The 27,661-nt window shown below is 36.7% G+C and overlaps 1 protein-coding gene across 1 annotated transcript; it reads left to right on the top strand.

The window, feature by feature from the left end:
• The first annotated feature begins 1,036 nt into the window (after positions 1-1,036).
• SEC62 (SEC62 homolog, preprotein translocation factor) lies at positions 1,037-27,042 on the top strand. The gene is made up of 8 exons (XM_025425547.3): positions 1,037-1,193; positions 8,472-8,580; positions 9,771-9,876; positions 14,705-14,909; positions 15,188-15,280; positions 17,681-17,741; positions 19,775-19,894; positions 24,107-27,042. The coding sequence occupies exons 1-8, from the start codon at positions 1,158-1,160 to the stop codon at positions 24,574-24,576; spliced, it is 1,200 nt and encodes a 399-aa protein (XP_025281332.1). The 5' UTR covers positions 1,037-1,157; the 3' UTR covers positions 24,577-27,042.
• Positions 27,043-27,661: the final 619 nt, after the last annotated feature.

Consider the following 27,661-nt stretch of genomic DNA (forward strand, 5'->3'; position numbering starts at 1 on the left):
ACACTCCAGGTGAACTCGCCAACAGTCCAGGTGAGCCCTGCTAAAGAGCTGACTGGGAGCCGGCAAGTAGGAATGATGAAGCAGGAAAGAATTCCAAACATCTGTGCTGCAGGATCAGTTGGGCTGGTGATTGATCAGCGAAGCACGGTTGGGATACCTCCAAGGTTTCTAATAGGAGTAACCGGGGGAACAATGACGAGGTTACCAGAGGTCTAAGATACAGCCATAGGGGTAGGTTTGGAGGGCGAAATGGTGATTTTGTTTTTTTTCCCCCGTTGGACATTCCGTGGAAATGTCCAGAAGACAGCTAGAAATAATCATCCATGCCGTATCTTTTGAGGTTCAGCTGCAAGCCTGAGACTCTCTAAAAGAATAGTGGGGGGGGGGCACTCGACGGGATGGGCACTGGGTGATGCGCTATATGTTGACAACTTGGACTCCAATAAATAAATAAATAAATAAATAATAAGAATCTAGATCTCGAATTTAAAAAATAATAAAAGTAAAAGTAATATAAATAAAAGAGTTACATATCATAAAACAAAAAATAAAATAAAATAATCATAGTTGGAGTTGGAAGAATCATTCACCAGACTTCAAGGCGCCTGCGGGCTCAGACTCCCCCGCTCCTCTTACTAGTTGCTTGTCCTTCCCTAAGTTCTGCCTCTCGGATTTTGAGAAACAAGATAGAAGACGGGATGGAGAATCCAACGTTTTGTTTTCGAGGCGCTGCAGCACCCGGGGCTCCGCAGGGGCGGGAGGATGGGTTGAGGCCCGGGCCCCGCCAGGCCCCCGCGGTGCAGACCGGGAGTGCGCCGAGTGGGGGCGGGGCGGGAGCCCGCATGTCCGGCGACCGCCCGCCCAGGTGCTGCAGGTGCAGGCGCAGGTGCTCCTCCGTCCGCGCCCTCCCGCTCTCCGGACCGCGTCTCAGTCTCCTCCCGGTCCCAGGGAGAGTTCCAGTTCCCGCAGCACGGGGGGACGAGTGGGGAGGAGAAGCAAGGAGCCGACCAGGCCGGCGCGGCCGCCGCCTCTCGCGGGCTCCCCTCCCGCCCGCCCGCCCGCCGCCCGATTACATAACGGGCCCACGCGCGCTCTCGCGAGGCTTCCACCGCCCCCTCCTCGCTCCACGTCAGAGGGAACCGGGCGGAGCGGCCAACATGGCGGAGCGCAGGAGACACAAGAAGCGGATCCAGGTAGGAAAGGCGAGCCCCCCGCTCCCACCCGGGGCAAGGGGGCTTCGGGGCGCTCGGCAGGAGACGCGGCGAGGGGAGCGCCCCGGGAGGGCGAGGCCGGTGGGGCGGCCCCGCGCGAGGCGCCGTTGTGAGGGGGCCTGAGGGGGGGCGGTGTCGGCGACGGGGACGGCGACGGCGACGGCGGGGAGCGAGGCGGGCGAGGGGCGGCCGCGGCGGGAGGCGAGAGGCGCCGCGCTCGGGGCGGGCCGCCCGGGGTCCCCGAGGCCGCCCCGCCGGGCCTGCGCCGCGCCCCCGGCCTCCCGCGCCCCCCGCGGCCTCGGCCTCGCGCGCTCGTTACCCCGAAGTCGCGGCCGCGGGACGCAGGGTGGGAGGAGGTGGGGCCCACGGACCCGCGGCGGCCGGCGCTTTGTGCGCGGGCGGGACGCGTCTGCTGCTGCCCGGCGGGGCCCGCGCGGCGCTCGGCCTCCAGACGTGCAGCGGCGCCCGCGACGCGGCGGAGACACACGGCGGCGGGGTCGCGCCCTGCAGCCCGCCCCGCCGCCCCGCCGCCCGCGCTCGTCACCTGTGCGTTGCTCCCCGGCGGCTCCTCCGTCGTCCTGCCTTTGGGCCAAGCGGGCGAAGCCGCGCCGAACGCCGTAGACCTGGCGTGGTGTTTCCCAGCCGCCGCCTCAGCCTAACCTGCCGGAAACCTCCCGCGTCGTCGCAGATCCACACGGCGTACTCGGTTGATGCTGCCCATCCCGTCTGTCTCCTCGGGTCCCGATGCTTAGAATGACTAGTTTTTTTCTCTGTAATGTCCTATTCCTCCGTTTAAAATTATATGTATAGATAGATCTAGATCTGGATCTATTTTGTGGTCACTGACTTGGGCCTTATCACAGGTGATTTGAGCCATGCACGTTAACATCCTCCAGAAAACTATGAAGTGCTAGCGGGGAAAGGATGCCAGTGACCAGCAAACCCGGGATTTTTGGAATCGGGCAGAAATAGGGAAGTAGTTCCCAACAGAGTACAGAAGAGATACAGAAAGAGACAAATTGCCCCAAGTTCCAGCAGGTCATCGGACTAGGGTTTAAGGTTATTGTGGAACATCTTTCTTTCTTTTCTTTCTTTCCTTCCTTCTTTCCTTCTTTCTTTCCTTCTTAATTTCCTTCTTCTTCTTTCTTTCCTTTTCCTTTTTTTCATTTCTTTCTCAAACTATTCCTAAGTTTCAGAATTCGGTGTTTGTTATTGGTTGGGTATGGTCAGAGTTTGTATTGAAGTCGTTGGTCAAATTTGTACTTAAAGTAACACAGATAGTACATGTTATGCCTTTGAATACACATTATTTGTACAATTTCAGCTTTTCTTTGCCATTGGTTATAAAGGTGATCCTTATTCACTTTTGACTAGCTGCCCCCCCCCCCTTTTTTTTCCTTCAATTTTGATCTTCTGTTAAATGGTAAGGTACATTAAGAAGCCATGTAGTAGTGGCAGGGAGCTAAAACTTGAGCCAGGCTTGCCTGTTTGTACCCTGGTTTCACTAATTATTAGTTGTGTAACTTTGGGCACGTTACTTAACTTTTTACCTCAATTTACAAATTAGAAGAAAGGATATGTACCTCACCAAAGGTTTGTAAGGTTGTTGTGAAAAATAGATGAGTCAGGGATTTGTTATTAAAGGTTGTAGAAGTTATTAAGAGTATTCAGCATATCACTCCTTCCTTTTCCTGTACCCAAAAGGAGGAAGGATTTAGGATAATTTTTTTTTTTTTTTGTTAACCATTCTGATATGCTGAAAAAAGATTAACAGCTATCTGTTTAGTGAATAAACCATTAAGTTGTAAGCTCCATAAAGTATACCTGTTTACCTGATATTGAGGATCAGATAAATATGTGAGAATCTGATTGACATATTGCTAAAAGAAAACATATTACATTTATTTTTCCCATTCTGGAAGTTTATACATAGCTGTGCTAAAATGTTGTGGACCTCTTGGGAATGCTACTTAGAGTACCACTACACAGTGTTAACAAACCAGTAAAAATGTAAAATATAACATCCTTGGGTCCCCCCCCCCCCCCCGCCAATGAGAAACTATAATATTGGCATCGCTTTAGACAAAAAGATCAAATGTAATGAAAGTTCATAGTTGAAGTTACAGAAAAGATTCTATTGTAAGACTTCGGGGCAAAAAGGTCTGTAATATCAACTCAGTTTCCTGTTGTTACTTGATGCTTCATGTTTTAAAAAAGATTTTTATGTCTAATAGATTCAAGTGACCTTGAATTGTAATTTGTACATTGGAAGAAATGATTGATACAATTTCAGGGTCTGGAAAATTAGCTAATTATTTGCTTTTTCTAGGGTTATGAAATTTCAGATTCTGATATCCCGTCAAAGTTAGAAGGAAGGGGACTATTTTACCACATTTTCTTAGATTCATTTTACTGATCACTGAAAACTGGAAGTGAGCCACATGTTTATTAACATTATAATAGGAAACCATAATGATGGAGATTCTCAAAGAGTAATGTCAATCCAAATTAATGGACCATTTGAAAATAAATAACTTTAAGATTTAAGAAATTAATTTTGTAGGTTTTTAAGAATATGCAATATGTGCTTGGTTAACAAAGTGCTTACTGGTTTGGAATCTTGGTATCATGAAATTTTAGAGTTGAGAAGGATTTTCAGATTGTAAAATTTGTGTGGAATCCCTTTGCACAAAGGGAGTTCTTATGTAAAAAAGCAGAACGATGGGCCCAAACAAAGCCCTATCACCTCAGTACCCCACTACCATCTTGCCATACCTCATGGTCCTTTAGGCTATTTTTAGGACCTACATCTAAAAGTTTACTAGGCATAAAACTTATTGATATATCACTGTCATTTTATAGATAAACTGAGGTTCAGTGAGGTTATATGACTTGACCCAGGGTCACTCATCAGGGTAGTAAAACCAGATTTAGACCAAGTCTTCTAATTCCCAGTTGAGTGTTCTTTCCACCTCCCCACGGATAAAATAAAAATAAATTGTTCTGAAATATTTTAATTCTGAAATTTTTATATTAAATTGTATAACATAAAAATTTAGCATGACTGCTAAAGAGAGAAACATCCCATTTAGCATTCTGCTTATGTGTATTTAGTTGAGTTTTGGGACATTTAAATGGCTTACTGATTCTTAAAACTTTTATAATCTTCATCTCAGTTAATTTTATTGCACCCATCTGTCTCCTTGGCAATAAAACCCTGACATATCATGGGCCTACATGCTTAATTTCAGAAAAGGGAAAGAAAGAGAAAGTTTGTGACTGTACAGTCTGACTGAGACCTTCTGAATAAAAGGAACCCAGAAAGCTAGTCCTTAGTCTGAAAACTCCTCTAGAAGCTTTATGGAAGACCTGCAATAGAAATGAAACAGTGGGGTATTTACAGAAGGGCACTGTCATAGTCAAGAATCAGAGATTCTTGAAAAACTTTATTAGTAATATGCTGTGACTTTAAGCAAATGATTTCTCTAAGGTCCCTTCCAACTTTCAGGTTTTACTCTGTTAATGTATTTGCATTTCACAAGTATTTTATACTGCTTGTGTGAAGATACAAATGGATAATTTGTGAACTAATCTTCTTCTCTTTTGCTTATTTAACTCGACAAGTCAACCAAGCTTATTTCTACTGAATATAGCAATTTTTGAAATTTTATAAGGTTGAAGACTGGCTTATTGACTCTTGATCTATTATTTATTCCAAAAAGGTTATTGTAAGTACTGACTGAAATAATATTATAGTTAAAAATGGTAACTCCTATTTCATTATATTTATGTCTGATCTATTCTGAAGTAAAAATAGTATTTAAGTAATTTAGAAAGAATATTATAACCAAACTTTCAACTTACATATTTTGGATTGTGAATTGTGACAGCCAGCATTTTGGTATTTGGGTGCAAAGATGGCAGTCCACCTGTTGGCTCTTTGCTTTCTCAAGATGTTTGAGCTCACTCATTGAGCTATGAAGTTCTCTTCATTTGAGCTCACTTCTCTTTATTAGTGGTTGATGCTATTCCCAAAGGGCCTCCACTTTTTGTTAGGTTTCTAGAAACGTTATGAAAATATTCTGAAGATTTGTTCACATCAAAAGGGAACAAAGGAAGGAAGTACTATAGTCTAATGTATAAACAGGATGAGGGTAAGACTCACTAGACTCACTAGGGGACCAGTGAGAGTAAAGACTCGATGGCAAGATCTTCTATCTAACCAGCTTCCCATGGTCATGTTCTCTTGGTAGTCTTCTATAGCAATCTTTCTTTTTGTCTTCAAAGCCCTAGCAGATAGCACAAATTCTGTACTTTTCACTTAAAGACATTCTACAGTATGTATAATTCATATGTGGTTTATTGTACATTTCATAATTCACAAAAGAAAATAGAAACTTATGAAGGATCTGAACTTGAAGAAGCAAGGAAGGTTATCAGTTCTGTTATACTGATATCTTGATAGAATTCACTACTTTTCTAGTCAATTTCAAAGGAAGTTGTTGATACTTTAAGAGAGTATCAATGGATAAGTAACTGTATCTACTTGAGACAGATTATCCAAGTCCATGTTTTCTGGATCTCTTTTGTTCAGTTGTTACTTAGTAGTACCTTACCAAGGAGGGAAAAGGAATAAAAATAGATTCAGTCTATCTTGAGGTTGTTGGAAGAATTTGAACTTGAAGTTGATTGTTAAAATGAAATTTTAAAATGTTGTTGATTCATGTAGTATCAGATACCCTACTAATGGAATACCCTACATAATGGAATGGATTTTTTGTATTTCTTGTGTGTCCTTATATCAGATTTTACATGTGATACCTCTGTCAATCATTGGATTAGTACATTTATACCTCTGTTTAATATATAGTTTAATTGATTGCTGATAGAGACTTGCACACCTAAAGTTGATATGCTTGGAAAATACGTATGATATGATTCTGAAAAATAACAACTGCTATTTTGGATAGAGTATAGGTATTATGGCTTACAAATTTTGTTATTAACTGAAACACTCAAAGGTATTCTAGGGTATACACTCAGGAAGTATGTATTTGAATGATTTATGTTTATTTAGATTTATCTCCCAGGTCATTTTCAGTCAGGCATATCCCAGTAACAATTTATCAGTTAATCACATAAAAACCTTAAATTGACAACAGATGTATCAAATGAAAAAAAAAAAAAAGAGTGTATGTGGGTGTGATTATAAAATAGAATTGGTTTCTATAAGACAATAGTATTGCATTATTTTCAGCTATTTATAACATTACTTTTGTGTTGTACCACGAATATATAGGATATTATTTACTAATAGATGAGCCTCCTAGAAATGCATTGTATTATATAAGCATAATTAAATACTATCATGTAATGTATGATGCTAACATATTAACATATTTTAGTGTGATTTCAAAAATTGAAATCTAGATTTTCACCTTTTAGTTTGTCAGAAAATATATTTTGTGGCTAAGCCCCAAATCATTATGAACCTTGTAGATGTTAGTGAATTTGGAGTGTTTTCTTAATTTTGTTAATAGTATTAATTTTGAATTTGTAATCTCTTAAAGACTTTATTTCTCTATGATACATATTTTTATATAAAATTAAAGGCTTTTTAATGCACACAAATATTTGGGTTTTACTGTAGTATTCATTGGGATTGAATGGTTTGGGCTTTTAACTTCTACTGCCACACATAAGCCACAGACAGGGTACTAGCAGAGTGTAAGAATCATACAATGTTGATTGGGCAGTTGGAAGTAGAGGAGTTGAAAAATGCAGAGGAAAAAAAGAAAAGAAAAAAAGAAAAATGCAGAGGAAGAAATGTGAGAAGTAGCTACCAGGTGATTTAACAACTAAAGCACAGGCTTTCACTTCATCCAACAGATTACTCCTGACAGGATAAAATTGAAGTTGGAGGGTTGGTTTGTTAATTGTTCCTCATTTTCATCAAACATAACTGAATTCAGACTTATCTAAAATTTGTGGGAAATCTGACAAAGGCATGATTTCGGGTAGATTATTTTTTCTATTTTGTGTTACTAGAATGTGTCGTCTAAAACATAACTGTCTTTAATAGCATTAATTGTTTTCAGCATCCTAGATTCTTGGCAAATAATTCTTTACTAATATTTGGTACTTCATTCAATTAAGAAAGACACCTTCCTGAAATCATTCACATTTAGATTATACATTGCTGGAAATAATGTTTGAGGTCTCTAGATATCATGCTTAAACGTGAAGTTAAAGACAGTACTTTTATTCCAGCTTATAGCGATGACAACTTATAAAAGTGTGTGTGTATGATGTGTACAAATGTAGACTGCCTTCATTTTCTTCAGTAAATGGGTGGAGAGAATAAGTACACAGGAGGAATTGTCAAAGGAGTGGTTCAGAATGTAAGGAAATAAAAAGACAATAGGGAATGATAAACAAGAGAATAATAGAAAATTTGGAGAAAGGAATGGAAGAAAGAGAACAGGGAAGAATTAAAGCAGCCTTTCCAAACTTTTTGTGTACTTCCATTAATGAGTTAAGTTAGATTATAACATCTCCTTATTGCATTTTTATTTTTGCTTCATCCCCACTAGGGAAGAAAAGAAGAAAAACAAGGTGAGAAAAGAGTCAAATAGTAGTTCTTGCGGCTTCCACACTGGGAGAGCTCTCTTTGGTTAATTTGAGAATTCCTCCTACGGTCTTTTGTCCATTGTTCAGGGATCATAGCTTTGGCTTTTATTTAACATTTATTTATAGCACCTGTTTCTACTTACTTTGACATTTGGCACTCACTATTGGCAGCCTCTTAATCTTTTAAATTATTACTTTGTGGCTTATAAAAAGAGATCAGGCAAGAGTGAAGGTGAGCTAGTACAAAGTAGTTACCATACTGGAAAAACATCTCAAAATAAATGCCTTGTAGCTGAGGCAAAGAGGCTGGGTTTGGCCCTATTGACTTGTATTTGAAAAACACGTAGTTTTAAAAAAAAGATTGGGGCAGCCCGGGTGGCCCAGCGGTTTAGCGCCACCTGCAGTCCAGGGCGTGAAGCTGGAGACCCCGGGGTCAAGGCCCACATCGGGCTCCCTGCATGGAGCCTGCTTCTCCCTCTGCCTGTGTGTCTGCCTCTCTCTCTCTGTGTCTCTCATGAATAAATAAATAAAATCTTAAAAAAAAAAAAATTGGCAGAACACATCTGTAAATTCAGTGCATGAATTTGTGAAGTAAAATGATTACATTAAATTAATGTTCTTACTTTGCAGGAAGTTGGTGAACCATCTAAAGAAGAGAAGGCTGTAGCCAAGTATCTTCGATTTAACTGTCCAACAAAGTCTACCAATATGATGGGGCACCGAGTTGATTATTTCATTGGTAGGATTATATCAGTAAAATTATATTAGTGTACATATTCTATGAAGATAACTAAATTTCAGATATGTAGATGTCTTAAAAGTGCTTTCCAAGTATGCTTGATGAAGCTAGATGATGGGCATATGGCGACTAATTATCCTGTTCTTTTATGATTTGAAATGTCAATAGGAAAAGATCAAAGGGGATGCCTGGGTGGCTCAGTCAGTTAAGCATCGGACTCTTGATTTTGGCTCAGGTCATGATCTCAGGGTTGTGAGATCAAGCCTGGCGTTGGCTCTGGGCTGGGCATGGAGCCTGCTTAACATTCTCTCCCTCTGCCCCTCTCCTGCTCTCTCCCTCTTTAAAAAAAATAATAAAGTGCTTTGTAATAACATTCGTTGCAATTTTTAAGAATAAGATTTGTTTTCAGTATTAATACTACCTTTTGTTCAGTTAGTATATGTACTTGAAAATAATCTTTTTGTACAACTCTGGAGTAGAATTCAGTGTGAAACAAGTCTGTTGGGTCCAACGTAGAAGCTTTGGTTCTTCACGTAATCCAAAGAACCTCATTATAAGTTAATGTTGTCTATAATATAGCCCCATAACTATTAAGTGGTTGAGTTTGCCTGTCTCATTGATTAAGATTGAATTGCCATTATAAAGAAGAAATTTCTTTATCTTCCCTTTCTTTAGTGTAACAATGAATGATTTTGATGTTCATTAAAAGTAAAAAATGCTATTCTCTTCAGTTCTAGTGTATTTAGCTTCTTCTAGTGGTAGTAGTAGATTGTTGACAGAGCTTATTTCTCAGTAAAAGTAAAGTTTGATGACAGAATTTCTATTATTGTGGGAGAGGAAGATTTTTGGTTCATTTATCCTACATTTAATTGTGATTATTTGATAAGAGTGATACTTATATTTATTTTAAATGTTTTTGTTTAGAACATTTTCCCATAACATATATTGCTTTAGTTAATATTTTTTAATGTCAGTTACTTCCCAGCATTACTTTAAAAAGACCCTTAATGCTATGTTTCACAAATTGAGGTTTTGAGGAACTGTTTATTTATCACGATCATGTCCAACTCAATTTCTTCTGGATTTGATTTGATTTTATGATGCCAGAATGTTGATTTTGTCTTATAAATTATTAGATAGACATAAATTCCCATGTATACTAAATTTAAAATGACAAATTTCTTCTTTAGCTTCAAAAGCAGTGGATTGCCTTTTGGATTCAAAGTGGGCAAAGGCCAAGAAAGGAGAGGAAGCTTTATTTACAACAAGGGAGTCTGTGGTTGACTACTGCAACAGGTAGTGTTTATTTTTTAGTGACGGATAATATAATATAAATAGTAATTTCAGAATACTGGCCAAAGTCCGGAACTCCTTACCCATTTTTATTATTAAATATAGTAATATTACAGCATAGCTCAAACAGAGCTTTTATATGCAACCTGGATTTTTTTCAGTACCTCTGTAAATGCATTTATTTGGTGTTAGACATGATATTTTTACAATTTTAATTTGTGTTCTGTTATATTTGTACATATGCCAGACTGACTAAACTGAAAGTCCAGCAGGAAAAATCATATGCCAGTGCCAAAAGTAACCAAAAAATTCTTTCCTTTGTGGGGCAAATGACTAGGAAGTCTTTTCCAGAACTTTGGCAGGGGTTCCTGGTAGACCTGTTATCCCTGGGTGGGTTGGTTGGTTTGCGGCCCACATGAGGTTATTGGTCAGGTACTCTTTATTATTTTGTTTAGTAATTGCATATATATTCCTTGTAAAATCATGGCAACTACAACATCTGCCTTTTCTTGATTCCATGGTGAAATAGAGTTCAGTAACATGTCCATGTTTTTCATAATGGGTACTTTTGATGGCGAATGGTATATAAAACCACTTTCCTCTTGGAAATAAGTATACTGGTTTCTCTTTTAATATTTTTCTCTTGGTTTACTACTTAAGCATATGTATTAAGATGTTAATAAACCAAATTTTGTTTTTGTGACTGAAGCTTATAATCAGTAGAAATTTAACATTTCAGAATATTTTATATCCTTGGTAGGGAGATACACATAGTATTTACTAATGTATTCTTTAATGGTATTTAAAGTATCAGCCAGATGAGACCCATCTAAAAACCACTGTTTCACAAACTGGTTTTAAAACTGTGAAGTTTAAGAATTATCAGATATTTCTTAAAATTCTAGTTGCCAAAAACTAGAGTCACTACTGGACCTTTCAAAAACAGTGAAAATTTCTCTTTTGGGGTAGGAATGAGTGGTGTAGCTGGTTTTTTTCTGCAGCCATTTATGTAGAACTCCAAAGTGCAGATTTCCCTGACTGTCTCAAAATAGACTTATTTTGTACATGTGATGTGAAAATTAAGAGATGCTATACATGCAAAAACAGAGGTTAGGTAATTTACCCAAGATCACACAGTTAGTAAGTGATAGAGCCAGAATTCTAAATCTAACACTCAAATTCCATGGTCCATGTTTTTAACCATTGTAGTGTACTACCTCCTCCAATGAAATGAGGATGCATTTAATAAAGCAGAAATTAAGGTGAAGGATTCATCTGTCAATACAATTGAGTATTAAATCTGTGAACCCAGATAGAGCAGCCAATATTAATCCACATCTTTTGTCCTTTTAGGAGCTTTGATGCCATGTTCTATGAAAAGTCCTTAAGACCTAAACTCACTCTTCACTGTTCATGTTAATTCCTATTTATGCCTATTTATTTGTGTCCTTTCTGCACTAAAATAGAGAAGCATGACTACCTAAATTCTTCAGAGCCATATCTGATAACAAGCATGACCAGCCCTTAAGGATTCTAGCCTGACTACAGACAAAACCATGAAGGGACATTTGTCTAGTCTCATTTTATAAAGCTGATAAGTGACTTGAGGGAGTCTGAAGGAAAAAGAAAACAGGCAAGTGCTGGATGATGCACAAACAACCTTTTCTAATATGCTCTGTGCCTCTTAATGGCCTGATTTGTGTATGAACCTTTGTTCTAGCACCGTTCTAACTCCATGTGACTTTGCATCCCCAACCCACTAGTCCAACAATGTCTTTCTTACTCTCATTCATATACCACACTCATTCTCTCTTCTGGTCTTGATCTTAACCTGCCATTTTCCCCAGATGGTTTTTTCTGTATCCTATCTCTCTCATTATAAGTATCCCTCAAGTTCCACCTCTACCATGTAGTATTCCACAGGCCCTCTGGTCCATTAATCTTTGTATCTAAGGTTCTACAGCACTTATAAAGTTAGTGTCATACAGTTTAGCCCTTAACTATTTTAGAATTGTTGCAGATGAGTCAGTTTCTTAAATTTCTTGCCAGCTATATCTGAAGGCAGTTATAGGACTTTTTTCTACTTTCTTGTAACTCCAGAGCAGTTAGCACACTGTGGGCATTTAATAAAGCTTCACCATTGCCACATAGGCAATGTTTAAAGTCTTAAACACATGTCTGGCTTCAATAAGTGTTTGTTAAACCTGAAAAAAAAAAAGTAAGAGGTGAGGAAAAATAGAAGTAATTTAATAACTTTGTACAAGCTGCTTTTAACAATCCATTTGTATATTCAACAAACATTTATCAAATATCTGTTGTATTCCAGGCCCCAAGATGGTCCCCATCTCCAAAGTACACATTCTAGCCTCTTAGAGAAGATTCGTGACTAATTACAGTGCATTGCATTCTGTAAGGAGGACAGGGATGAGGAAACTTCAAGAATGGCTTTACAGGGAAAATGTTTAATCAAATTTTGAGACATAAATAGGTGATTGCCCAGGATACAATGGGAGAAAGGACAGTCAATCCTGGCAAAGGAGACAGAACATACTGGGAGAAGGAAGTAGTTCTGTGAAAATGTAAGAAAGCTTTTGTGTGAGTGATTTGTACTATATGATGTGTTAAGTAAATGGAGGCACTGATTTTATTACAATGTAAATGTCATCTCACTTTTCTCACCGTAAAGTGAGTTGTAGTAGGCATTTTCTAAAGACCTGTCAAGGGGTAAATCAATAATTTTACTTATTACTGAATAGATTAATGCTATAATGGGATAATATGAAACCAAAATGTGTATGTATATTCCATAACTATTATATGAAATTGAAGGTTTGGCTATAGCAGTAACAATGGCTACCTTGGAGTACATATATTCCATGCACCATGCTATAAACAGTCTACATGCTTCTCATTTAGTCCTAGAAACTCCTGTGAGATAACTCCATTTTAGAAATTTTAGTAAAATTAAGTAATTTACCCAAACCCACACAGTAAAAGTGGTAGATGTGGTATTTGAACTCATGTAACTGAATGTGGACTTTTCAACATCAGTTTGATTTTTTAAGAGTCTGCAGTTAACCCTTGAACAACATGTGGGTTAAGGGGTATCAGCCTCCACACAGTCAAAAATTCATATTTTTAACTCCCCCAAGACTTAACTACTAATAGCCTACCTTTGACCAGAAGCCTTACTGATAACACAAACAGTTGATTAATACATTATTCTGTATGTTATATGTGTTATATGCTATATTCTTACAATAAAGGAAGTTAGAGGAAAGAGTGTTATTAAGGAAATCATGGGAAAGGGAAATGCAGTTACAGTGCATACTGTATCTGTCAGAAAAGAAACCACGTGTAAATGGACCTGTGTGGTCAAGCCTGTGCTGTTTAAGGGTCAACTGCACATAGGTGCTGGCTGTTAACAGTAGAATCCTCAGAGCATTTCAAACAGTTTTGCAATTTTATGCCATATAGATCTTCTGAACAAGTAGAAGGCCAAATGAGAAGACCTAGAAGTTAGTTTTGTGGAGAGGTTCACAGGATAGACCTTTTGGGGCAGCAGAATGAAGCCCGGCCAGACAGTTGAAAACATAGATACCTCAGAGGGCACAGTATAATGACCAGAAATAAGTGGTTATTGGGCAGGAAGGAAGCGTCTAGGTAACAAGTGGTAGGACGTGCTGGAGCAGGTATTAGTGGAAGTAGGAAGGTAGAGTAGTCAGTAGGCACAGATGGTGGCAGTAAGACCTAGCTTGTATGTTGTGTTTCCATGGTTTTACATTCTCAAGGAAGGAGTGAAGGAATAAATCAAGAACTCTGAAATTGGAACATAAGATTTGTAACATAAGATTAGGTAACAACGGTAAGGGCAACCCAGTTTCTTGAGTAGGATTATGAGGTAAGAAAGGAACTACCACCTAAATTTACTTAATTTTGGGTCTTCTCATTCTTCTGAAAGTAAGAAGCACACAATAGTAGCTATCCTTTCGCAGCTGTTGGCCTCTGCTTGGCCATTCCCAAGCATACCTGCCTCTGAAATGCCACCTCCCAACAACTCAACACCTCCCAGGTCCCCTTGTATATCAGCCATTGGCTTTGTTCAGAGGCTTTGTCGTAGAAGCCCAATTCTCCTTTGTTTAACGGGAAATAAATTCAATTTTTGTTTCAAAAAAAAAAATGGGTCTTCTAAGCTCATAGGATGAAGAAATGAATAAAGCAAAGATCTCATAGGTGAGTTTATAGTCTAGTGAAGGAAGCAGGCAGACATAAATTGTATTTTAAGTTAGAAGATAAATGCTATGGATAGGATAACAGGAAATAGGGAGAGTGGGGGATGGGTTCATAATTTTAAACAGGATAGGTCTAGTTGTGAAGGTAACATTTGAGGAAAGACTTGAAGGAAGTAAGAGAACATTAAGACAGTTGAAGACATGATTTTAGATCAAATTATGGGCACATTTTTAAACTATTGTATTAATCTCCTCTTTTTTATGTTTGCTCTTGAATTTGAGACTTTAAGGCAGTATCTTGATTTACTCATGAATTTGGAGAAAAGTTTCATAAGGATAATCTTATATCTAAGTTATGTAGTTGAAAAATGAAAATTAGGTTGACAAACTTCTATATAATCAAATTGGCAGTACAGTTTTTTTTTTTTGTTAGAGGTAGAGTTGACTATTTTTCCATCTATTAACCAGTTGTAATTTCTTTTGTGAGTTGTCAGTGTAGTTTTCGCTCATTTTATTTGAGTTTGGTGTTTTTTTTTCTCTTTTTAGTCTGTATCTGTATAATTGATAAGGCATGTAATGTCATACCATTTTTTACATAGGCTTTTAAAGAAGCAGTTTTTTCACCGGGCACTAAAAGTAATGAAAATGAAGTATGATAAAGACATAAAAAAAGAAAAAGAGAAAGGAAAGGCCGAAAGTGGAAAAGAAGAAGATAAAAAGAGCAGGAAAGAAAATCTAAAGGATGAAAAGACGAAAAAGGAGAAAGAAAAAAAAAAAGATGGGGAAAAGGAAGAGCCTAAAAAGGTGATTTTTAACTAAATTTAAGTAAAAATAAAAATAAATATTATGTACACATGATCACTAGCATATGAACACTTCTGAAATGCTATGCAACAAACACTTAAGATAATGATATTAGGGTTCTTATAAATACCATGGTTGAGGATTTTTATTTCTGTGTCTCAAATAGTAAAACTTCTTTTGACTAGGAGTATGTCACTGGGTTTTTTTGTTTGTTTGTTTTTGTTTTTGTTTTTTTGTTTTTCCTAAGTGTTTTTTTCTTCTAACTTGTGTTTTAATAGGAGGAAACTCCAGGAACTCCCAAAAAGAAGGAAACTAAGAAAAAATTCAAACTTGAGCCACATGATGATCAAGTTTTTCTGGATGGAAATGAGGTGAGAATATGTAGCTTATAAATAGAAATCCAGTTTTCTATAGGAGTTTTTCAAATTATCTTTGATAACTTTACTAAGAAAAGAAGTACTTTGGGTAAATCTGACAATATAGATACTACTATTTTAAAAAATCAATAATTTCTCTGAATTTAGAGTTACAATAAATGTATAAGAAAATTAGAATTAGGTTTAGCTATCTGTGATAGTGATAGGAAATCTGAAATGACAGTGGCTTAAAATCGATCCTTTTTTATCTCTCAATAAAATCTGAAGTTAAGTGCTACAGATATGGCAGATCCATGGTGAAGCTGTTTGAAGCAATTAGTAAAGGTTATCTTATGATCCAAAATGACTGCCAGCCTTATATCTGCATCCAAAGGAAGAAAGGAGAATAAAGGACATGCCTTCTTTTTAGGGACATCTTCCAGGAAGCTAGCAATTGTATTTCTGTGTGGATTTTAGGGGCCAAAACCTAGTCACATGACCGTGTCTACCTGCAGTAAGGACTTAGAAATTTGCTTTTTATACTGGTAGTCATTTGCCCAGCTGAGATGTAGTATTTCCTTTACTATCAAAGAAAAAAGAGTAGGATGGTTAATGGAAGATACCTACAGTTTTCTGCCTCTTATAGTCAGGCATACTACTTTAGGAGCCTAAAATTTTCAGTGTTACTTAGTGCTTTACTCAAGGAAATGGTTTGGGTTTTTTTGTTTGTTTGTTTGTTTGTTTTGTAATGGGAGATTTGTGTAATGATAGCCTTTCATGAAGACTGCTTAGTCATTTCACCAATACAAAAACATTAGGTATATACTAGCCATTGAATTCTTGTGAATTTCAAGACCTATTTCTTCGCTATACCTAATACAGAAGTAGCATATATAAAATAGTGGTTCCTAGAGCTGTGAGTTTGAAATTCTGGGAAGGCTTTTCAGAAAATATGTGCTCTTGACTCATTCCAGACATACTTGATAAGAATCTGTAGTATTGAATCTGTGTGTGTGTGTGTGTGTGTGTGTGTGTGTGTGTGTGGTATAACATGCCCCAGGGTGATTCTGATGTGAACCCCTATTTAAGAACCATTATAATGAAGACCACAGATCTTCCCTACTGTGAAAGCTCAAATATCTTCAGTTAAACATCAAGCATTAGCTATATGCAAAGACATTTTTATAGGTGCTGGGAATGGCATGATAAATAAGATAAATTCTTTTCTTGGTAGTGCTTTATCGTCTAGCAAAGATACAAGCTTTTAAACAGTGTATCACAATGTGGTGAGTGTTATGATATGAGAACATCAATTAAGAATAGTAAATTCAAACAAGACAGGATAAGGAGGGTCTGGAGACCTTGAACACTTGAGCTGAGCTTTGAAGGATGACAGGCAGATTACCAGATGCACTGGGAAGGAGTTAAAGATCTGTTAGGTGAAAGAAACAGCCTGAGCAAAATGCAAGGGTGCTTGCATTCTTGAAAAGACTACATTTTATTCTGTAGAAAGCAACATACTTTCAAACTTTTAAAGGTGGGAAATGCCTTTAAAAACTTGGTTTTTAGAATGCTAACTGGCAGAAATGAGGTCTGTGGATCTGATTTCCAGGGGAAATGTGCAGTTAAAAAAGGAATGGAACCCCCAGTGTTAGAAATAGAACCAAATCAAAAAGACAATAACAAAGAGTTTTGGTCAAAATAAAATCAGGAAATGGAAGAGTACTGATATTTATAGAAACTAAGATAAAACAAAAAATAGGAGTTTTAGATAGTGATTGAGCAGAGTTCTGATTGTTCTGAATGAAGTAAACTTCTCTCGTGTAAAGAGAATTCAAGCTTTAAAGTAGTGGTTCCTGATTTAGGGGCTACAGATCCTCCACCACGGAGTAGGCATGTAATCCTTGCAGGTAGTCGTAGAACCTTTATGTTCACTAAGCATGATCTTCATTAATGCTTCTTTGCATTCCATTGCTGGGAAGGAACAAGGCAGAGTTGATTGCTGCTGAATCTGTAATAGGACCTGGCTAAGATCAGTCTTAACTCTGCTTTTAGCACAGACTGCTTCTGCTTATACCAGTGGGCACCATTACATTAGGGACAAAAAGTTGTACAGTGCTGGTCTTTGGTTTTGAAAATAAGTAATGGTTTGAACACATGAACAAATTATTAAATTCATTTAAGTATGGGGAATTTATTCAATGTATTACAGAATGTATAGTTTTGAAAATAATTTTCTAGCTAAAGGAATACCCAAAGAAACCCTACTACTGAAGGAAAAATCTTTGGAATTTGTTTACCTTAGAAAGTCATTCTTATATGTCAAGAGATTGAAAGCAACTGTTGTAGAGGATTTAGAATTAAGCTTAACTTTCTAATGTAACGTTAAGCACTGAGGTTTCTTGATTTTTCTAGGTATTTGTGTGGATCTATGACCCAGTTCACTTTAAAACATTTGTCATGGGATTAATTCTTGGTAAGTACAATCTCTAAAATTTAGAAAGGAAAATAAAAATACAAAGGCCATAAAAAATATTTAACGTAAAATAGTTATTTTAAAAGAGGTGTACTTTAAAGTCAAAAGATAAATGATAAGCTGAGAAAAATATTTACAAGACATTAAGGTAAAAATTAAGAGATTAACAATTAGAGGTTTTCTAATTACCATTAGAAAAATGGTGAAGGTAGCCCACAGATAAATACAGTGATCAATAATCGTGAACAAAACTTAATCATACATAATAAATATATATTAAAGCAACCATGATCAAGAGGATTACAAAGTTTGATAGTACCAAGTCTTAGTAAAGGTCCAACACTTAGGAAAAACCAATACTCTCCAACAAGTGATGGTATGTCCATTGTTTTAGTTTTTATGGAGAGCAGTTCCGCGATGTCTTTCAAAAAAATTTTTTTAAAGATTTTATTTATTTATTCATGAAAGAAACGGAGAGAGAGAGAGGCAGAGACACAGGCAGAGGGAGAAGCAGGCTCCATGCAGGAAGCCCGACGTGGGACTCAATCCTGGGTCTCCAGGATCACATCCTGGGCTGAAGGTGGCGCTAAACCGCTGAGCCACCTGGGCTGCCCCTCTTTCAAATTTTAAATGCATACACACTAATGTGGCTGTTCTACATCTAGGAATTTATCCCATGACTGTTCTTAACACAGTTACATAAAGTATCTATTCAAAAATGTTCATTGACCCATTATTCTAATCAAAGCCCCTCAGACTATAGGGTAATTACCAAGTATCTTTTAAATTTTAAATGTCTATACCTTTGACGAACGATTATGCATCAAGGTAATTTATCCTGTGAACTTAGCTATTTATACTACCCTAATCAAGTTGCACAAATGTACAGTACTTTGGTATTGTACAAACAATTCAAGTTCCTGGATAGGAGAATAGTGAAATAAATCAGCACAATTGCACACAGCACATGAGAATATCATGCAGTTTTTAAGAATTAGGATGTACTGATGGAAAAATATCTAAAATAAATTAAATGAAAGAATTATAAATGTAAGAAGAATATAAGCTCATTTTTGTAGAAAACAAATTCTGTGTAGCTAGTTTTAATTATATATAGGCAGCCTTTGGCAGTACAAATTAGAAACATAGTAGGGCAGCCCGGGTGGCTCAGTGGTTTAGCGCCGCCTTCAGCGCAGGGTGTGATCCTGGAGACCCAGGATGGAGTCCTACGTCAGGCTCCCTGCAAGAAGCCTGCTGCTCTCTCTGCCTGTGTCTCTGCCTCTCTCTCTCTCATTCTGTGTCTCTCAAGAATGAATAAATCTTAAAAAAAAAAAAAAAAGAGGCATAATAGTAGTAACCTCTGGGGAGTAGATCAATAATTGGATGAAGACTTCTCTTTATACTTTTGGGTTGGTTCTCTTACCACATGTATTACTCCTGTAAGTTCAGGGTGGGAATGTGGGGAGGTGGGGTATTTTAACAAGAAGAAAAAAATAGCAGTTAAATAACTCAGTTAAATCCTCCCCCAAATTGCTAGTAGCTGTTGATCATTTACTATGTACTAGTCACTTGGCTAAATATTTTACAAGCATATTTCATTTCATCCTCAAAACAAAGGAAGAAGCACATATTAAATATAAGGTAACTTAGTGTTGTTATTTGGTGATTGTTTTTTTTTAGGCTCCCCTATTCAGTAGGCAGATATATTTAAAAAATAAGATGGACATTGCTTGAAAACAGCAGCAGTTGATCATTTAAGGAGCTAACAATTCTACATTTTTAGACACTTTTTTCTAATTGTATGTAATTTGTACTAGAGAAATCCTAGCCAAAGAGCAATAGTTAAAATGTTAAACTATGTGAAATGACTGACAATTTATCATTTTTTACCTATAAAAATGGCAATTTGTATGTTTCAGTGTGTTTATGTTTCAGTGTTGTCGCCTAGGAAAATATTCACTGGTGTTGCAACCAAGCTACTTAAAATTTTCATCTAAAAGTTAAGTATGTAACTTTGTCATTTTTCATTCTAGTGATTGCAGTGATAGCAGCCACTCTCTTCCCTCTTTGGCCAGCAGAAATGAGAGTAGGTGTTTATTACCTCAGCGTGGGTGCAGGCTGTTTTGTAGCCAGCATTCTTCTCCTTGCTGTTGGTAAGTATTGTTATTAGTAAATTTGACCTTAGTAGGGTAGATACCAAGCAGTTTGAACTATAATCTGGATGGAGCTTTAAGTAAAACTTAATAGCAAAACTAATAAATGTAGGCACATCAAGAAATATATGGGCTTCCTTTTGGGATCATATCCCAAAACTGACTCAGGCTTGAAGTAGAATATGTACCTGATTCGATTCGGTCTGTTGTGAAGAAAAAATATTTAAAGTGTCTTAATCTGCATGTAGATAAAGACGTTAATATTTTTACAGTGGTTAATCATTTATGAGATGTAATACTTTTAGTAAAACATTTTTATATATTGACTTAAGGCAAATGAAACATATTACATATTTAAATCTATGGGTATACTCAATAAATGATTCTAAACAATTGATTTGCCATTTTGGGAAAAATTTTGCACCCATGTACCAAAATAAATTCTAGATGCATTAAGGGGTTTTAAATGGTTTTCAGGGCAGCCCAGGTGGTTCAGCGGTTTAGCGCCACCGTCAGCCCAGGGTGTGATCCTGGAGACCCAGGATCAAGTCCCACATCAGGCTCCCTGCATGGAGCCTGTTTCTCCCTCTGCCTGTGTCTCTGCCTCTCTATGTGTGTGTGTGTCTCTCATGAATAAATAAATAAAATATTAAAATGGTTTTCAGGGGATCTCTGGGTGGCTCAGCAGTTTAGCACCTGCATTCGGCCCAGGGCGGATCCTGGGGTCCTGGGATCAAGTCCCACATCCACCTTCCTGAATGGAGCCTACTTCTCCCTCTGCCTATGTTTCTGCCTCTCTCCCTGTGTGTCTTATGGATAAATAAATCTTTTAAAAAAATAAAAATAAAATGGTTTTCAAAGATTAAACAAGAAAAATAAGTAATTTTTTTTTACACTTCTAGATGATTTTATTTTTATAGCTTAATGACAAAACAATATAAAAATAACTCCAGGTGAAGAAATTAAAAACAAATGATTAATAAATACATGAAAAATTCTCACTAATAAGATAATAAAATTAAGATAATGTATCTTTTTTGCCTATTTAATTAAGACTTTTTTTTTTAAGATTTTATTTATTCACAAGAGACATAGAGAGAGAGAGAGGCAGAGACATAGGCAGAGGGAGAAGCAGGCTCCCTGCAGGGAGCCTGATGCAGGTCTCCATCCCAGGACCCAGGATCACACCCTGAGCCAAAGGCAGATGCTCAACCACTGAGCCACCAAGGTGCCCTAGGAAGATTTTTTTTTTAAATGGAAATACCCAATGCCAGGGGCATTTGACTGGAAGGAATGCACCTAAATATAAATAGTAAGGATAGTTGTGAATAATTTTAATGTGATTCTTTTTACTTGTTTGTATTTTTTACAATGAGTATGTTACTTACTGTGAAAAAAACCAACAAATATTATTTTACTTAAAATCCTAGTATTTGAAGATTTTCCCATATAGAGTAGGCAGGTCTGATGTCACTTTTACTTTGAGAAAGAAATGGGAATTTTTCTCAGCTTATCTAAAGCTGTATATTAATTTTTAAACTTATGTGTATAATCCTTTGATCCATCTAGAGTTTATATTGATATATAGTACTAAGTTCCAAGTACTTTCCCCAAATGACAAATCCACCTTTCTACCAAGACATAAGAGTACTTCCTGTACAAAAAGAAAAAACAACATCACATTATTGACCTAACATCTGTTGTTAGAGGATGTACTTTAAGATTATCCAATCTGAGTACATGTTATTGTGAGGTTCTGTGCTAATAGATTCTTATATTTTAAAGCATTACTTTGCTGTTCTTAAGGAGTTTTCCTCTACGTGTCCATTTACCTTGGACATCAGATGTCCTGAGTTAGTGCCACCATCCCTGGACCCATTGGCTCATATAGTATTCTCATTCAGTCTCATGTTTATGGGCCTCCCCTTTTTCTCTGTGATTTCTGTGTAAAACTCTCTTCACCCACCTTTCATATTTTTCCTCTAGCTTAGTCATCTTGAGAAAATCCCCTGATGCTTCTGCATGTAACACAGCACATGTGTAGGCCAAGAAATTATATCTAAGATTGTGAAACAGCTAAGTAGTGGTAGTATACGACCTGCATCAAGAATGTGAAGCTCTAAACTTTGATCTGACATTAGATAGAATCAAATTGGTATCTTCTGGCTCTCAAATCCCTGAAAGTTTAAAAGCTCTTTGAAAAATTTCCTTTTTTTTTTTTTTCTTCTTTGAAAAATTTCAATGAAAAAAAAATTTCAATGAAGATTTAACTCCACTGAGTAGAATTAACCCACTTTTATTTAAACCAGCATTCACAATAATTTATGATTATTATATCATTTTGTTCTTTACACTACCATTTTTCCAGTAGTGTTTTCTATCATTTTCCATTTTAAATATACTATGAATTTAAGTATGCATTGTGGATTAGATAATCTTGTGAATTAAACCAGAAAACAAACCCATTTTCTGTTAGATAAAACAATTCCAAGTATACTTTCAAATGGTTTTCATCCATAGCCCACTTATAAACTGGATATTTATTTTATATTATCTTGTGAAGTATTATATGTTGGTCAAAATTATATTTGGTGCTCCTTCAAATATGTATTAAGACTTTTGGCAGTTTTCTAAATGTGTGCTTTTTAGTATAAGAACAGGATGACAATAAATACACAGTGTTTTTCCCATAATTCTTCTTGTTTGCCCCTGATAATCTAATGCTACATACAAGAAAAACTGTAAAATCTGTTAGAATTCTGCTCTGCCCAGTTTTTATATGTGGAGAATTTAAGTTTTATTTGTGACATTTCTGTATTGCTTTTTCTTGGATTAGAGTCAAGTTTTCCAGTTATGGACTATCTGTCTTACGACCCTACAATGTCTATCATAGTATCATAATTTTACTTGGAGAAGAAAATGTGCAGCCTCCCTAAAAGACATTCATTATTTCTTATTAGTGGAATTTATTCTTAAATCATAATTTCAAACATATTTGCCTTTTCTGTTTGTACCTCAAAAGATATTAATGTGTACAGACTTTCAGAATATTTATGTTCTTTGTGAACATAGCAGTTACTACTTCATAAAAGTCAAGGCAGCTATAACCATTTCCTTTTATTTATCCAAAGCAGAGTAATGGAGGAGGCACAGATGGCTGAGCTTTTTTCAGACCTAATATGAAAGTGGTGATATAATTGTAAAGAAAATGGAAAGCAAAACAACCCAAAACCTGTCATAATTGTTTGTCCATAACATTCACATAACCATTATGACCTTCAAAAAAAAAAAAGGAAAATCACACAGCCCTATGTAACTGCTAAATTAAGAGAAAACTATATGAAATACTGGGGTTTGTGCTTGTGATAACTTATTACTATAAACTTTAAAATTCTCAAATTCTTTAACCACCGTTTTGAGTTTGAATTTTGAGAGTAACTCAAGCCCTATCTGTTTAAGCAATTTGTCTTTCATTAGCACAGAATTACTCCCTAGTATTAGGAGGAGAGGAATAGTCTTTAAATAAGCAGAAATTATGTAATTAATAAAATTGTAGCTAGGAAAATATTCTTTTAATGTACAGAAGTATGTAATTTTACTTAGAAGACTTATTGTTCAGGCAGAGAAGGCACATGCCTTGGACCCATGACATATTTAGGGCCCTATAGAAATGCATTTCCATTTCTTTTAAAATCAGAAGTGTAATATATACACACATGTATATAATAACCTATGCAGGATTATATTGGTATTTATAGTATCAGTAGGGCCATAAAGAGTATGATTTTTAATATTTTATGGAGGAATTGCCTCATATAGGCAAAAGAGCCTAGAGTCCAGGAAAGTCATGATGCAGCTTTGCTTTTTTCCTTTTAAGGGCTTCTTAAGATATCCTTCATCTCTTACTACATTTATTTCCTTTTTCTTATACCATGGTCTTGTGCACAGTTAAACAAACGCCCAACTGATGGGTATGCTTATTGATCTACAACATACATAGCAAAGTGTGCCATCAGGATCAGAGCAGATTGCTCTGCACCAGGAATACTGTGGTTGCTTCTAAACTAGCCAGGATTTAATTGTTTATATTTAAGGTACATGGAATGTGAAATAATAAACTCTGAATGTCTTTTTAGTTTTTTATTAACAAATATTCCCTGCTATCTGAGTCAGTGCTTGAATTATTCAACTAGAGACATTTTTCTCCTACAGCTCGTTGCATTCTGTTTCTCATCATTTGGCTCATAACTGGAGGAAGGCACCACTTTTGGTTCTTGCCAAATCTGACTGCCGACGTGGGCTTCATTGACTCCTTCAGGCCTCTGTACACACATGAATATAAAGGACCAAAAGCAGACTTAAAGAAAGACGAGAAATCTGAAACCAAAAAGCAGCAGAAGTCCGACAGTGAGGAAAAGTCAGACAGTGAGAAAAAGGAAGAGGAGGAGGGAAAAGTAGGACCAGGGAATCATGGAACAGAAGGCTCAGGTGGAGAACGGCATTCAGACACAGACAGTGACAGGAGGGAAGATGACCGATCCCAACACAGTAGTGGAAATGGGAATGATTTTGAAATGATCACAAAAGAGGAACTGGAACAGCAAACAGATGGGGATTGTGAAGAGGAGGAAGAAGAAGACAATGATGGAGAAACAACTAAATCTTCACATGAAAAATCATAATCTGACTAATTTGGGACTAAATGAGTGCAAGAGGTTGGATTTTCTATGTTGGCTGATCATCCTAATGTACACGTGACATTTGTAGCATTCTTTAAATCCATTTGCTGAAATGTATTTGACATCTAAGCAGTTATATTCAGTCCTTCATTTCATAGAATACTATTATTGGTACAGTCTAAAGCCATTTATAAGTTGTATCTATTTGATAATTTTACAATAAGTAGGTCTTATTCATTTTGATAGTTATCAAAGATGCATTTTCCACAATGATATTTAGATTAATGGCATTTTTGATAGTTGTATGGCTTTTTACTGTTAGATTAATCAAAATAACTGAAAGGGATAAGAGAGAAACACCAACATTTCAGATTATGCATAGTTATGTAGCCATTTCACAGTTTCTTTAAAATGAAATGCTTAAACTCCTTGTTCTCAATAGTTCAGCTTTGGTTGATTATAAAAGTATACCAGGAAATTTCTAAGATTCTGAGTTAGCAGGGTTCAAAAGCATTTTATGGAAACAAGCCAACTAGTAATGCAGCAACACTTTTAGTTTAGCTACAAATTCTCCTTTTCCAACTTAGGAAATCCAAACTGATTTGTACATCTGACTCAGAGAAAGATAGTCACCTCCAACAGAGAAAGCAAAACAGCATTGGTTGGAAGGCGATGGCTCTTCTTCCCATTTCCTTGTCGTGAAAAATGTATTCTGTACATAATTTACAAATAAACATTTTATTTTAATTGTTACTTATTATTTAGACATTTTCTCGACACTTAAATTTGTAATATTAAGACCATGTAAGGGTAATGTTTTTAGAGAAATGGAAGTTTCAATAACCCACAGAACATCTGTGATCTTTCTACAGCAGCTTCAGTTTTGTGCCAACATTCCATGTATTTGAATATGAGTTTAAAAGATCCTTATTAAATAAGAGCAGACTTAAAGTAGCTGTTTGTACGCCTTAATGTTCATTCTGATTAATCTTAAATCTCTCCATTCAGAAAGGAGGTACTATATTATCAGACCAGGAGGCACTGCTATGAAAGATAATTTACTGTTCTAAAATATCAATTTAAAATAAAGAACATAAAAGAAAACATAAGAGAACCATTGGACTCTAATTGCTTTAAACTAGTTTTGCAGTTTGATTTTATGTCTTGCATACCTTAGTTACAAATCTTTCAGAAAAATCTTGTGTTTACCTATGAGCATAATCTCATTCCTTGGACTTACACTCTTATCAAATGGTAATGAATTTTAAATTATTTTCCTTCAGTCATGGAGCATTTTGCTTTGTAGTTGAAAAAGGTGTTGTGGGTAGGTCTTTAATTTTCTTTAGGCTGTTTCCCATCTAGTGTTTGACTACAGATGTTAAATTTTTCTAACTGAAAAAAAAAAAAAGATTTTCTGTATACTGACACCTTTTATTAAACGTGGCTTGACTGCTTCTTTATAGTATTCCTTGTAAGTGGACAGAAATATGGCTATTTGATGTTAATGCAACTCTGTTAAGGCTGCAAACAGTCATTTTAAAAGTTTCCTCCTAGCAAATGTTCGTTGATTTAAGTGCCTGGGTGTTTTCCCCTCTCATTTTCAGAGCTCTACTGCTTCCTTCCACAGTAAGAGTCTGCATAATTATAGCTTCCGAGCTTCCTAATCACCAATAGCACTAATACCTTATTTTGGAGTATGGTAATGGTACCAAAAGTGTTTTTTCAAAAATAAAAAATGACTAAACTTTTACTACTATGATAATACCCAGGCACTCAATATTTATCCTAAAGCTCTTTATAATATATGTAGTACGTCTAGTCTTAAAGACATTTATTTGGAGCATGGCAAAAAAGTCAGCTTCTCATTGATGTTGTGGATTCTTACAGAATGTTAGTACCAATTTTTATGAATATTTGGTGGTCCCTGGGGGAAAATATCATTCTTACTATGGTTAGAAAGTGAGTTAGAAATTTCAGCTCAGTGTCTTCTACTCTTCGAGGTTGTATACTTTAAACAACTATAAAAATCAAAAGGCTGCCACTGTTATACGCCTGAGAAGAATAGCTGGCTGTCTTTGTTGGCTAACATTAAATATTCTTATGCCAGAGCATGGAGGAATTGTTTACATTAGTCAATGGAATGGTGGTTTTTTTTTAAAAGGAACTTCAAATTTGCTATGCTACTGTAAGTAGAAGCATGAAGCTTTTGGATAATGTAGGATTCATTGTGGAGTAGGTGTAAATTGGCCTAACTAAGGATTGGATTAACCAGCTGAGTCCAGATAATAAGAATAAAGCATATGTAATTGTTATTAAAGTCAATGTATTAAATAATTTTTTCACTTTTCCCTCCCACTAATTTCCTTACTTTCCCAACTATATGACCTTCTAGACAACTTTAATTGAAATAATTTGGATTTAGTCAAATACTATTCAGAAACTAATAAATTTTAATGTAACACATCAAAACTATGCAGTGGTGATGGGTTTTAATGCTTCTCCCCTTTTTGGTTTTACGTTCGAGTACCAATTAGCTACCAACTATAGGAAAATCATGCCTTTTGTAAATTGAATTTTCTTTTTTGAATCTGTATTAGGAACTGGAAAACAGCAAGTACAGTTGGTCGTTGTTCTTCATGAGAGTCACCACCAACAGAATTAATACTGAACCATTGCTTGTAGGGGAAATATAGGGCTATTGTTCTGCAAGCCTCTGGTCACATTTTTATCAACTAATCAGTGCATAAGTTTGTTTCAGGTGTCTTTGTGTTTTGTTGATTTACTAACATTGAACTCGTGGTCAACAGCCCTTAACTTCACACCTGACTAAAGCGTCCCTAACACGTTATTTTCCCCATGAAGCATGTCACAGCCTTCTTGAACCTATTAGGAACGTTAGCCCGTCAGCACTACATCTGAGGACCATTTTAAACGGAAATCGGGCAGTGTGGGGGACTCAGCGGTTTAGCGCCGCCTTCAGCCCAGGGCCTGATCCTGGAAACCTGGGATCGAGTCCCACATCGGGCTCCCTGCTTCTCCCTCTGCCTGTGTCTCTGCCTCTGTGTGTGTGTGTGTCTGTTTCTCATGA

Source organism: Canis lupus, chromosome 34 (genome assembly GCF_003254725.2).
Source record: "Canis lupus dingo isolate Sandy chromosome 34, ASM325472v2, whole genome shotgun sequence".
NCBI lineage: Eukaryota > Metazoa > Chordata > Mammalia > Carnivora > Canidae > Canis > Canis lupus.